The 13621-nt window shown below is 46.8% G+C and overlaps 3 protein-coding genes across 3 annotated transcripts; 1 reads left to right on the top strand and 2 right to left on the bottom strand.

The window, feature by feature from the left end:
• Positions 1 to 2237: 2237 nt before the first annotated feature.
• On the bottom strand, positions 2238 to 3120 carry LOC128711679 (SREBP regulating gene protein). The gene is made up of 3 exons (XM_053806565.1): positions 3019 to 3120; positions 2549 to 2929; positions 2238 to 2477 (listed from the first exon to the last, which is right to left on the bottom strand). The coding sequence occupies exons 1-3, from the start codon at positions 3118 to 3120 to the stop codon at positions 2238 to 2240; spliced, it is 723 nt and encodes a 240-aa protein (XP_053662540.1).
• A 708-nt stretch (positions 3121 to 3828) lies between these two features.
• On the top strand, positions 3829 to 5955 carry LOC128709616 (tRNA-dihydrouridine(20) synthase [NAD(P)+]-like). The gene is made up of 6 exons (XM_053804658.1): positions 3829 to 3991; positions 4053 to 4189; positions 4256 to 4541; positions 4610 to 4946; positions 5294 to 5523; positions 5588 to 5955. The coding sequence occupies exons 1-6, from the start codon at positions 3829 to 3831 to the stop codon at positions 5953 to 5955; spliced, it is 1521 nt and encodes a 506-aa protein (XP_053660633.1).
• Positions 5956 to 6196: 241 nt separating this feature from the next.
• Positions 6197 to 7506, bottom strand: LOC128709401 (39S ribosomal protein L3, mitochondrial). The gene is made up of 4 exons (XM_053804433.1): positions 7481 to 7506; positions 7320 to 7410; positions 7002 to 7244; positions 6197 to 6937 (listed from the first exon to the last, which is right to left on the bottom strand). Exons 1-4 carry the CDS (start codon positions 7504 to 7506, stop codon positions 6197 to 6199), a joined length of 1101 nt encoding a protein of 366 aa, XP_053660408.1.
• Positions 7507 to 13621: the final 6115 nt, after the last annotated feature.

The following is a 13621-nucleotide window of genomic DNA, read 5'->3' as shown; positions in this document are numbered from 1 at the left end:
CGTCCTGATACACCTGTGCGTCACTTACGGGGCAGATCAAACTGTCGATCTGGTACTAATTCGTGAAGATTCTACTAGATGCTTACTATATCCTACCCATTCGTTGCAGGCACACGCGTTCTCGACTGTCGTAATTAGTTCGAGTTTGTTTGCCGCCCGACGTGACCAGTTTGGTGGCTCAGATATGATATTATCGTAGCGTGTAAACAAGCTCTCAGGACTGGCATATGGAATAGCCACATTTGGCCACCAGGTTGCGTAGCGTGATGCTACAGAACTTTTACCCTTTTAACACCATCTGTTGAGCTGCTGCTGCAAGTTCCACGCAACGGACAGTTCTGTTCCCTGCATGTACGCAGTGCGTCTTGCGGAGCATTTATACCCAATAGGACACAAACCACTGTCCTGGAATGGTACCGGTAAAGGGGTTAAGGGTAGGGTAAAGGTCCTTTACTTTCACTTTCACACCCGGCGACCCTACATACAGGCACTGTCGAGGGCTGGCGGGAAATAACACGACAGACCAACTTTTACATTCACTCACCTCGCGACAAGGTGACACAAAACTCTCTCGGGATGATATACCGGATTTCGACGACTTATATGCTGGAGGTCTGCTTGCTACTCTATACACCCGCTGTGGCTGTGACACTGATCACCTGCAGCACTTTAATGCGACAATTTTTGTTTGTACTTCTTCACGGTGTATGCGGGGGTTGATGGACGAGTTTGGAGGAGTTAGCTGGATCTGACTATGGAGGTTTCACCTGAATGGGTAGAGAGTACGTGTGTTTCTCGACCCCTTCGGCAAGGAACTAAACTGCCTACAGGTGTACGCACCTCACGTGGTAAGCCGGTACCAGGGTCCGTAAAACGTATCGCGAACCACGACGGCTTGTTTTGATTTTGCTTTCGTTACGGGCCGTAGTACGAACAACGCGCTTCTTTTTTTTTCAAACATTCGAACCGTATCGATAGGCTTGGTCTCGGCAGGTGAAACCGTGCGATGTACAACTGGTTTGGCTATGCGTAGTATTGTTAGATTAAATCGCCCTGTACGGCCCGCACGTAACAGCACATGACGGGTGTCCGGTTCGGCGCTGCGTGTGTGCGGTGGATTGATTGGTTGCGGCAGGAGTTGGATGAAGTTGTTCGCAACAGTTCACCGCCAAGACTGACGTCCGCGAGCGACACAGCCAGCGCTGGAACTCGTCACTGCTAGTACCGGGGGAAGCCATCCCATCGCACGGATTCCACCACCGTAGGCCAACGACGCGGGCTGCACGAAGCTCGGCCCGGTTTCGGTCGGTATCCTGCGTGCCGCCTTCGAGTCACGCATGCGCATTCACCAACTTGCTTGTTGCTCCTTGCACGATCCGAACCCCCAAACTACGCACGACAATCCGACCTACCGTCCATATCCAGTCCCTAGACGGGAAAACCCTTCCCAACTCGTCCTCTTCCCTCTCCCTCCCATGAAAGCAACATACGAGCACGAACGAATTTTTGCTGACGTTCAGTTGACCTCCGCAGGATATCAGGATGAACGTGGAATGGAGGTAAGAGTGCAAAGCACGGAAGGAAGGGAGGGGGGCGATAAATGCAACAGGTAACATAATAATAATTACCATCATCGAATTGTGTGCTGTCGATGCTGCGTGTACATGCACAGGCACGGACGGTTGGTATGTAAGATATGGGTTTAATCAGCAAAAGAAAAAGACCCACCCCGACGGGGAAAACAAACGATACCGTCCCGGATGGGGTGTCGGGTCGTAAACTGTAACACCCATTAGCCCGCACAGTTTTGCCAATGGGATGCATCATTTTTCTCGCTTGTTTGAAGCAAAGGAGCAGTATAGCACTCGGGTTTACGTAATACCTAGTTCCTTAGCAAACCATGCAGTTCCCTGGGCGAGAGCGATATTAACTTTTAAGGCGAGTAATTACGAAACCCCAAAACCGAACCTTAACGGAGTAGAGCATGAAACGGATGCTACCAAAAGAGAAAAATTTAATCAGAGGATTGGAGGTTTTCTTCTATTATGTCTAACAAATACGTTTTGTTTTTATTATAGCAATACAGTTACTTTTTTTTGCTCTCCGTGCTGGTAAAAGAAGGGACAATGATCGGGACATACACCAATGGCCCAGCAGTGTAATGTAAAAAAAATTGACCTTTCAATTTCCTTTTGTTTTGGGTTTGTTTAGTGTTTCTTTTTTGTTTTGTCTATCTTTTAGACATCTTCCGGGAGTGTTTTTTGTGAGTCTTTCCCGCTGCCAGAGGGCCACAACGCATCACTCATCTCGCCATAACAGTGTTTCTGTTCCGGATTTCTGTACTTGTTCTCATTCTGAACCGATTGCGAGTTGGTGCGACACTTGGTGAGGCACAGTTCGAACTGATCGGTTACTTCGGCATACAGTGCCACCTGTCTACCGTTCGCTTTGGCTAATACTTCCTCCAGGATTGGTCGCTACAAAAGAAATAAAGTTTAAGAAATCGTAACACATTCCAATTAATTATTTGATTGGATGCAATAGTTACCTTGTCCGGGTTTAAGCAGCACGACACACAGTACTCATACACAGCGCAGCAACGATTCGGTAGGCAGGTACGACACGGAAACAGTTTCTTTGCATCAATATTCCCTTCAATGTCAGACTCGCTACAGCAACCGTTCTTTAGCAGGTCTACCCGAGAGCAAACATACCCCCGGTCGTCTACGATAAGCGATTTGCCCTGGATCGAATTCCGGCAGGTAAGCGGTTCCGGCAGTTCGTCGGTTTCGTTTGCAACCGCCGCCGAAATCGCGGCCGGATCTGCACCAGCACGCCTTGGTGTGTGTCTTGCTTTGGTCCAGATAATGTTTTTACGCAGCAACAGCTGCGTCTGTAGATAATCTCCATTTAAGCTTAGGTTGTTGTTCTGTGCAGGGTTTAGGGAGCAAAGGAAAGGAAAACATTACACCAAACACCAGTAAATGTAGGACATTAAGTGTCCTTATAAGTTATTACCCTTCGAATCAGGTGCACCATACAGTAGGACAGAGAAAGAAGAAAAATAATCGCTAACACCAAACGCCGACGAATGAACTTAGCGATCACGACATAACACATCCTAGCGGCTCATGCTACGCTGTTTGTTTTCCTTTGTGCACACTTGCCCTAAAGGTGCGCTCATAATCACGTCCAGCAATTGTAGAACTCCGGCCGTAAACAATAACACCCCCGTTAGTATGCGATGTTGGTTGATTTTGGTGGACCTAGTAGAGTTGTAACTTTGGGAATTTAACCACAATGCGATAAATTCTGTAGCGTAGAATATTTGCACGCATAAAAAATGTAAACAAACGGATTTTTGACAATCTATTTGGAATAGTGAAACGTCAAAAGCTTCATAGACCCGGTGCGCATGAAAGCGGTACATCACCATACGGAGCGATGTTTGTTTGGTAGTGTGTGTGGTATTTTCTTTTTTTTTTACTTCGTGGTGGATTGTTCCATGCCGAAGCTGGACGGGATGGTCTTGAGATACGCTATTTCGTGAAAAAAAAGAAATAATGAGGAAATGAATTGTTAAATGATTTAAATTCTTATCGTACATTATTATAATTATAATAAATAAAAACGTGCACAGTATAATAACGACAGGATTTTTTTTCGACAACGTGGTTTTGACATTTCTTCGATTGGTCTGTTTTGGCAATAGTGTGGCGGGTTCGTGCGTATTGGAATCCGTATTGCCTGCGTTTTATGCTGCTAATTTTTATGCCGCATGTCCACGTGAATAATGAATAGAACTCCGATATTTTAAGGACAAGTAACATGAAATCATCTATCGATTATGGAAATAAGTTTATCTTGGCGCCGATGGTTCGTGTCGGAACACTGCCGATGCGGCTCCTGGCTCTGGAGTACGGTGCTGATTTAGTTTACACCGAGGAAATCATCGACTGGAAGTTGCTCCGAGCGGAAAGACACGAAAATGGCAAGTTTTCACGGGTTATAGGCCTTCAGTTTTATTAACCGGAATTTCATTAACATTTCAGAGGTGCTCGGTACGATTGACTACATCGATAAGACCGATGGCACGGTTGTGTTCCGGACCTGCCCAGCCGAACGAGGGAAAGTGATCCTCCAGATCGGTACGGCGTCCGTTGATCGAGCAGTTGCCGTGGGACGCATGGTAGGTAGGGTGTTTTTCTTAGTGATTCAGCCTATTTTTGATATCATTATTTATATGTTATTTTAGATGCAGAATGATGTAGCAGCGATCGACGTGAATATGGGCTGTCCAAAAGATTTCTCCATCAAAGGTGGTATGGGGGTAGCATTGCTGTACGATCGACCCCGTGCCAAAGCCATCCTCGAGGCTTTGGTTGAGAGCGTAAGCATTCCGGTAACTTGCAAGATACGTGTCATGCCCGATCCGGACGATACGGTACAGCTCGCGAAAGAACTACAGTCCACTGGGATCAGTGCAATAGGTGTGCATGGACGCACGAAAACGGAACGTCCTCGAGATCCAGTTAATGAAGGTAATGTTGGGGGTGCTTTTTTGTTGTTTTTTTTATCTTTCACGATTCCTTCTGATTTTTGCTTTTAGATGCTATTTTACGTGTGGCAACGGCCTTGAATATTCCCGTAATAGCTAACGGTGGCTCACAGAGTATAACACGCCGTCATGATATAGTGAAGTTTGCTCAACGCTGTTCCACCACGAGCGTCATGGTGGCTCGTGCCGCTGAGTGGAATTGTTCCATCTTTCGACCGGATGGTCCCCTGCCGCTGGACGACGTTATTCGTCGGTATTTGGAACTCTCCGTGCGATACGATAATTCACCCTCCAACACAAAGTACTGCGTGCAGATGATGTTGCGCAGCTTGCAGGAGAGTCCGATTGGAAGACGTTTACTCGACAGTCAAACAATGCAACAGATATGGTACGGTGAGATTTGAATTTTATAGCTATAACCTACACAATATTACTGATCTAACTTAACCACTAATAACAAGATAAGGAAGGCCGACAACTAGTTTCAGAGAAGTTGAAAAGCTCTGCGTAGTAACTGTAAACTATGAATAACACGAATTAGCGGGCCGTGTCGTAATAGCGTGCGATGAGCGAGGACGAAGATAGCGGGAAGAAAGATATTAATTAATTGAGGAAAGGAAAGGACCAACGAATTTGATTGATTGAAAGAGGATCCATAGTTACAGAGAAGGGAATAGCATAAAAGACCATATGCTCCACTAACGTGCGAGGATTATTTTTATTCCTACCTTCCAGCGATATCTGGGACCTGGGAGACTATTGTCGGGAAACTCAGTTGCGTTACCATTTCGCTGGCATCAAAGGAAGACGGGCATGCCGGCCACGTACGCAGTCCGCAAACGGTGATACGGATGAAACAGAACCTGCTTCGAGCAAAAAGCAGTGCCTTGAGGAGTCACAGCAAACGGATATGGAACCATTGAACGAAGAGAACGTTTGCTTCATACGGTCCAACTTTACTGATGGTTAGACATCATGCTGGCACCCTAGTTGTTTTAGTAAATCTAATTGTTTTTTTCACCATTCTAGACAATACGTTACCTAAATCCAAGCTCTATCTACACGCTGTCCGCAATGGGTTAGCACGGGCACAGTACGAAGTGCAGCAGAAGGATAAACTATTCCGGGCAGTCATCCGGTTCGATGGGCAGCGGTACACTAGCTCGTTCTGGGAGAAGAACAAGCGGTACGCAGAACAGGCAGCCGCCCTTGTCTGTCTGCTTAAACGTGGCGTAGAATCGCGCGACGAGCTGATACGCAACGGTGCCATGTTGCCAGCCAAAAACACAACCAACTGTAACGATGGTGAACAGAATGGTGTTTGCGAGACGAACGGTGTACGTTCGGTTGGAGTAATTGTAAGTGATGTTATTCCAGCAGTTGCTGAAAGTTGTTAACGTGAAGCGTGCGTGTGGTAAATGCCAAGTGTACAGTGAAAATAGAATGAATGAATAATGGATGCAACAACAACGTGCATTAAATTACTTTTTGCTGAAAGAAAGCTTACCAACCAGTTTTTAAGATAAACAAACTTCTTTTGAAATTTAACACTCACAAAGAGCATAGTAGGTGATTTAATGTTTCTTTAACCATTATTCTAAAGGCGGCTAGAAGCGCAATCCTTCAGTTAGACAAATTCTATTCATTGCCTGTACTGTACGTGATTGACAGCTTGCGGAAATCGTGCAGCTCATCCAGCCAAACGTCACCGCTGTTTGCCGGCATGGGTTCGAGCGCAGTCGGGAACGGTGGTGTACCGGCTGGTCCACCTTTCGAACCGTGCTGCCGCAACGGAAGTATTGTATCGTAGATGTACACGATCCCATTCGTATTGCCTGCAATGTTGCTGCCCATCACCCACATCACGTTGTACTGCGGGTTGATGCGTAGAATTCGCAGACCGCGCAACACGCGCCACCTGTTCCCCATATGCCCTGGCAGACGTGTACCAGGCCACACACGTGCCTTATTACCACCAGCGCCGATGTTACCCGGCCGCCGATGCGTCTTGGTGACACCGTGCGACTTTGGCATACCCTTGAATCCGTGGCGTTTCACCACACCCTGGAATCCCCGGTCCACGGTATGACCCCGTACGTCCACATAGTCTCCGACGCGGAAATGATTCACGGTCAGCGCGGTACCGGTCGGCAGCTGAGCTTCCGGTGAGATGATAAACCGGCACAAATGCTTCTTCGGCAGTACGCCTGACTTTAGGAACAGGCCGGCGTACTCTTTGGTGAAGAGCGATGGATCACCGTGTTCCGCGCCGACCAACAGACAACCGTACGGTTTGCGCCAGTTGCGGCTTTGGCGTGGTTCCTGTGCCGGTCGGTACTCTTCCGGCGGAATATACTTCACCACCTCGTTTTCGATTATCTGGAAAATTGAAGATGCGCGTTAGTCTAATAGATCTAATAGGGTCTAAGCTTTGTCAACAGACCTGCAGCAATGTGGTACGTATTTTCTGTCCATCTTTCGTCCACATCGGGTACTGTCCAATCTTTTTCGCAATCACACCGGTACGCTTCAACCCCGGACTCCACTGGGCCAGCTGCCCGCTTTGTTCACCGTGCGTTATGTTTAGCAATGTTGCCTGACTACGCTGAGAAGCTGTCAGTATGATTTCCCGCTTTACTTCATTCAGGAAGGCTGTATTGTCTGCGGTAAATTGTTCATTGTGTAGCTGGAAGAGTGAACAAGTTCGCATCAGACAAGAATTCTATTTAGGATATTTGTACGTTCCGATAGTGGGACTTACCGTGCGTGTCTTTTTCGCGAACCACACGGGATTACGAAGCCGGGGACGATTGAGATAGTTTTTCGAACGCACCTGTATGATGGTGCTGCTCCTGTTGGAATGTTGGAAAAGCAGAACAGTGTTGAATACATGCATGGCGTTTGTGTTTATCGTCTGCTTACCAATGGAGGCTCTCCGTGAAGGCCATAAAGGCTGTACGGCTAGACGGAAACATTCTATTCCACACGCGCTTCTCTAGGCTAAATCAAAACAGCTGGGATGTTAGAGACAAACTTCATTTACTTCTAACGCGTGGAAATCACCAGCGGCAACACTAGTAATGCAACATTTATTTTAAGCCCTTAACAATACTTGAATCACGAATCCGGCATCTATCGTAACCAAACATGCCCGTGATTAAATAACTGGCCAAGATCTATCGAGTAAAGACCGCATTGAAAGATGTAAATATTGGCTACTACCTCATTACACAATACACCTTGGTAATGGTTTTGCCAAGCTGTCAAATATTTCACCACGCTTTTGAAAGTTTATTTACAGTCGAGTCACAATGACAGGTTGTGGTGGGTACGCAAAATAACTGCTTATTGTTGTTATTATTTTCTACGCACTTTTTCAAAAATAAGCGTTAGACAATGTTTCAAATACGTTTCGCTTCAATGCACCATGTTACTTTTAACAAAATTAGTCCATGTTCTCGTCCAGGAGGGTCTGAGCCAAGGAGATGGTATAGCTTGTCTACTCTTCAATCTAGCTCTAGAGAGGGGCATTCTTGACCTGGAGGAGAAAACTACAGGGACCATTTTCTATAAGTCAATCCAGATCTCGACATGCGCATAGACATCATTGGTTTCAGCTCTTCTATGTTGCAGAGGCTTACCAAAAGCGGAAAACATCGGGTTGGAGATTAAACCAAGTTGATGATGACACCACCAACGGAAGAAAAGCCGAGTAGATCGAGCATTCCACCATATGTAGTAGTGTTTATTCGACAATGACTAATTCCAGTCACAGATAACTTATGGATATTGGATATGGCAGGTCATCACCGGCAACCTATATATATATACAAAAAATACAGAAGAAGAGGAAAAATCCATTCATATCCTATTTTATGTAGTTTTGTGTCACGAGTGGGCGCATATTTCATTCGCAAAAGTTAAGGTACATCTGGCGCGTCGAGACACCAAAACTAATAACAGGTCGATGGCGCTACACCGTATAAAAGTGCTGACACACGCTTGCCGATCCCACGGCGGTGCTCTCTGTAGGTCAGTGGTATCGTCCGTAGGCGAAACCGCTGATCGTGTGTGGTATGCCACCGTGGAAAATTGTCCAAGTAACGCCTATTATTTGCATTTACTGTGACCACCAATACAGTAGGGGGTTCTATTTTCATACATAATCAACCACTGCATGTGCTTGTCAACAGACGGTCTAATTGCTTCATCATTTGTGCCGCTTTATGTTGCCGTTTTCGCAATATAACGCGTTAATCAAGCAATATTATAACGTTAATAATTTTGTAATTTGCTTTCCGCTTCACACTCGCCTGTTTTAACACCCGCGATTTATTAAACCGTTAACGACCATCCAACACGCTCCAGATTTATGATCTCCGAACGCCCATAGGCTAGGTGAAAGGAGAAAATACTAGCGATCGAAACCGAACATAAAATGCTTCACCTCGCCAAACATTCAACTGCGGACGAACCCTGCACACACAGAGCGTGCCGGACGTCGGTTACACCTGCGGCCGAAAATGAATCCATTTCCACTGGGTAAAGATAACTGCCTCCAAACACACCACCCCCAAAGCATAATTCATACCGGGCGTGTTCAATTGCATGCACCGGGTGTTTTAGCGTCGGCAAAAAACACACACACACACACCCACCCACAACAAAACCACACTGTGCACCGAAATTTATTCTGAATGGTAACGCGCGCCACGATGCGTTGCGACGGTGTGCGTGCGTGCGTGCACCAAAAGACTGTTGCACGAAATGCAAACGATGCACAATTAATAGATGAATACGCGGTAAGGCGCACCAACACGCGTCGCAAATGGCGTGCCGGATGTGGGATATGCCGCCGTCCGGAACACGCTATTCACGTACGATGGTATCGTTTTCTGCGCAATATCAGTGGCGAGTGGAGCTGCAAGATATAACAGCAAGAAAAGAAAAAAACACAGTCCGCACACTTCCACCCCGGCGCAAGTGTGAAATACTTTATTTGCGTGGGAGAGATGAAACGAGACGAATTCTGCGCGCCCGATTGCCGAAGAAAGGTTCTTTTAACCGGCACTGTGCAGGAAAGTTAGAAGAAAACGGTTTAACACAGATTGGGGGCGTAGATTGACACAAACTCAGACTGGGCAAAGCGTGTGGTGTTTCGCAAAGCGAAAGAGAGTCGACGGTCGTCAAGCAGATTTGATCTCCCGTCGCTCGCAATGAGAGATTATCAACCTGCCCGTTCGGCTACGGCGCGCACCGCAGATGCACACGCGTTACATGAACAGGTTGGTGCACAAATCCTTATCATCATTATCTCTTTGCTTTCCTTTTACCATCTACTCACTTTCGCCCACCATAGCAGTGATACCTTTTGACGTCGGAACAATCTCTTTCCCGGCGCGATCATGCCCGGTTCGACTATCGTGGCCGCCGATTGTTACATTTTATGATTCATCGGGATCGTTCACGCCACTCCACGCTATCTCGATGGGTACACTGGCTTTCGCTTGCCCTCTCGACTCCACCCTGCCGTGCGTTACTTATTTTGCGCAAACGTTTCTTTATTGGATGTGTTTTAGGTTCGTTACCATTTTTGGGTAGTCACCTAGAGCTCTGGAGACCATTTAGTAGAAGAACGATATAGATTTATATAAATGAAGCGAGTGAGAGAGGGAGAGAATCAAGAAGTAGAACGAGAAGAGAATATATCTATAGGTAGAAAGGCACATAAAACACCTCGTCTAAACACACCTCAGGAAACATTGTTCTCCAAAGTTTTTACCAACTGCCGGGGGGTTTTGCATCATTACCACCCCCTACCGCACACGCATACAACCCCCTCCTTAATCTTGCTTCAATACTCGGTGTGTGCGAGTGTGCCTGTGTGTGTATGAGGGTTTTTCTTACCTCCATCTTGGGGGTTTTTCTTCCCGGTTGCTCGGGCGCGTTGGGATTGGCAGTGATGAAGATGATCTGGCCGCAAAACAGCAACGGCATCCGGGCCGCAATTGTTGCAGCAATTACCATTGACCTAATAAATCGCCTTCCGCTATCTTTGTTCGGCCATCTTGCCCGTCTTGGTTTCGAGCACGAACATATACAGCCCCCGAGATTTGGGGTGGCTTTCGGGGCCGGTTTGATCCGTTCGCTGGTGCTGGGATTACTGTGAGCTTTTCGGTTGATGAGTTTTCACTTTATGGGCGCCATTGCTCCGGACTTACCGATCAAACCGATCACGTCCAGAAAGTTTGGGGATTTCTTTTTGCTCTCTCTCTCTCTCTTGTCATCTTGCTGATGTCTTTGTAATCTCTTAACATCTTGCATTTTTACTTGATTTTGGAAGAATGGATGGGAAAAAGAAGACCTCTAACAAGTTTAGTTTTTCCACCCCACACCCTCAGTCTCCACCATGCCCCTGCGGGTATTGTGTGTGACCGCTCCAGAGCCTGTTCAAAAAGTGTCTATTTTGATGTCCAAATAAAAAAAAAATAAGCTGAAGACTTTGCCCGTACAGGTCTTCCCCATTTCGAGGGGCTGGTCAGCTAGAAGACAGACAGCAAACACGGAACAACGCCGGTCATCTCTATTAATTTATCCCCCATCGTACCATGACGGCCTGCTTCACGTTTCAATCCACCTGCACATGCACCCCACCCCCCCCCACCTGCACATGCAAGTCTACATTCACCTTCAGGCAGGTGGGTACCATGCCAACGATCGGTTGTTTTTTTCGGGGCTTAGTTTACGGTGAAGGTGATATATATTTATCAACTTCTCGGCTCAGCCCCATTTCGCCGCTGGCCAGTCCTGACCATGCCGGTGTTTGCGGTGATTGGAAGTGAAATTTTTACGAAACACCTCGACTAGTAACAGCAAGAAAACTAGATGATTAATTTATACCTACCCCCGAGCTGATAGAGGCGCTCGTCTTCTCGTGCTTATCGGTACGGTTTTTATGCGATCGATCGACCAACCAACACCGCGGAGTGGGAGAGGAAGCTCGGTGGAAAGAAAGCAACGCGTCGGTTCATTTGCCACTAACGGAGATGATAAAAGCAACGCTTCTCTAGTTGCTAATGAAGGGAAAATGTGGAAATCGAAAACCTACAAATTGGACAGAAATGGTGTTGCCCAACGTTGAGCTTATGTGCTGGTGTTGGGAAAATTTGGAGACCCTGATTTGGAGTTTGTGGTGGGGCATGAGCATGACAGTTGCGCAGTATACCTACAAAAGACAACTGGAATTATACAACGGCAGTACTCTAATTCTAATTCCAAACTATTATAACTATATAGCAAGTTTTTTCGACCAGTTTGTTGGAATTCTTGTAACTGCTTCAACTCCAATATTTCTACAACATCTCCACAAACAGCTGGACGGTAGCGCACCAACGCAACCAACTAGCCGGCCGAGCACGGTTCACGAATTAATTCAATTTTACGACCACAAAATGGAACGTCTCCACACCATTGCTGGACGGTAGAGTTGCGGAGGTAGAGGAGTTGCACCGATCGCTACCCAATAAACACGCCCGTGTTTGTCTATTTTTGTTGTTGTTCCCCTCCACGCACGGTGGCAGGCGTTTTGGTTGCGCTTGCCTGCACCTCAATTCCTGCATTATATTTTTTCATCTCTCACTGCCGTTAACCCTCTCTTGTTTTAGTGTGTGTGTTTTTTTCCCTCATATCTTCTTTTTGCCAGGTTCTAATCAAGCCACTTTATAAATATTTAGATAAAGCACCGGTGCAGCACGCGCACTATCTAGCTTTAAACGTCTGCTTCGTGGCTTGCAAGTACCGATCGTGACCTGTTTGCAGTTCTTCGGATCTTCTCCAGCTTCAGCTCCAATCCAGCTGCTAGGGTCTTACTGAGGTACTCCGCAGAGTTGAACACCAAATGATCAACTACCTCCATTTACCATGCCAGTTCTGCAGAGACCTCATGACGTAAAGAGTTTGAAGTTCGTCTATATTCTTCAACATACAGTTCGTCAACAACTACACTAAGACCAAACTATTCAAATACATTACTAGTTGCTAACTGTTTGTAGTTCTTCTTTTCGTCTTTCTCGTAATTACTACTCCGAAGATGTCCACATTTCAAAATCAGTAGTGACCATATCTCCAAAACTCTTTGAAATTCGTCATCAGTACATTTAGACTAAACTATTCAAATACATGTCCTGAAGCTTGATGTGTGAAGTTCTTCCTTTCTTCTTTACTGCGAGCTTAAGAAAACCTGCTGTTTGGGTCTTCCAGAGATACTCCGTAGATTTGAACCCCAAGCGATCAACTACCTCTATTTACTATACCGCATCTTTAGTAACCCCAAGTCTTAAATAGCTTGAAGTTCGTCATCAAGGACATCCACATGATAGTACTCGAGGACGAGTACCAGAACTCGTTCTCTGTCTGCTTACCGAAAGGGTTCTGATGATCTTACTAGATGTGACGTAACAGCTGGGAGGCAACACCTCATTACCGAACATGCACATGTACTCCCCTCACGGAATCATCTCATTAAACTGATTTGCGCATGAGAATAAAGCCACGTGATACGCGTCTCCCCTTTGCACCAATTTGGAGGAAGTGAGCAGCTGTCCACTCCCGACACACTAAATAGCGTACGAGTGTTGAGGGTTGCGAGACAATTTATTCCAATTCATCACGAGAACAGAACCGCGCGTTACAGCGAACATAGCCCACGTACGCTGGGACGCTAGCAGACGTGCCGGTTGGAAACGATGCATTTGTTGACGTTGCGCGAAAACACCATCCCGTCCGGGCAGGTAAGATGCACCGACACGAACGTGCCGGAAGGTTGCTGCAGCTTGCACAGGAAGTACGACCGGCAGTCGACGGAGTTGATGTCGGCAAAGCGGCCCGTCGCGGTGCAGGGATACTCCGGTGCGGGTCCGGAATAGCTGAAGCTACCTCCACCACCATCACTCGCACCGTCCCGCGGCGCTATCCGTTCGGTGATGTACGGTGCGTTTGTTGATGTCTGTTTGCCGGTGCTGGTGGTGATGGTTGTTGATGGATCCGTTGTGGTTGGTCCGGGCC

Source organism: Anopheles marshallii, chromosome X (assembly GCF_943734725.1).
Source record: "Anopheles marshallii chromosome X, idAnoMarsDA_429_01, whole genome shotgun sequence".
In the NCBI taxonomy this organism is placed as follows: Eukaryota; Metazoa; Arthropoda; class Insecta; order Diptera; family Culicidae; genus Anopheles; species Anopheles marshallii.
This window is presented reverse-complemented; position numbering and strand designations above follow the sequence as displayed.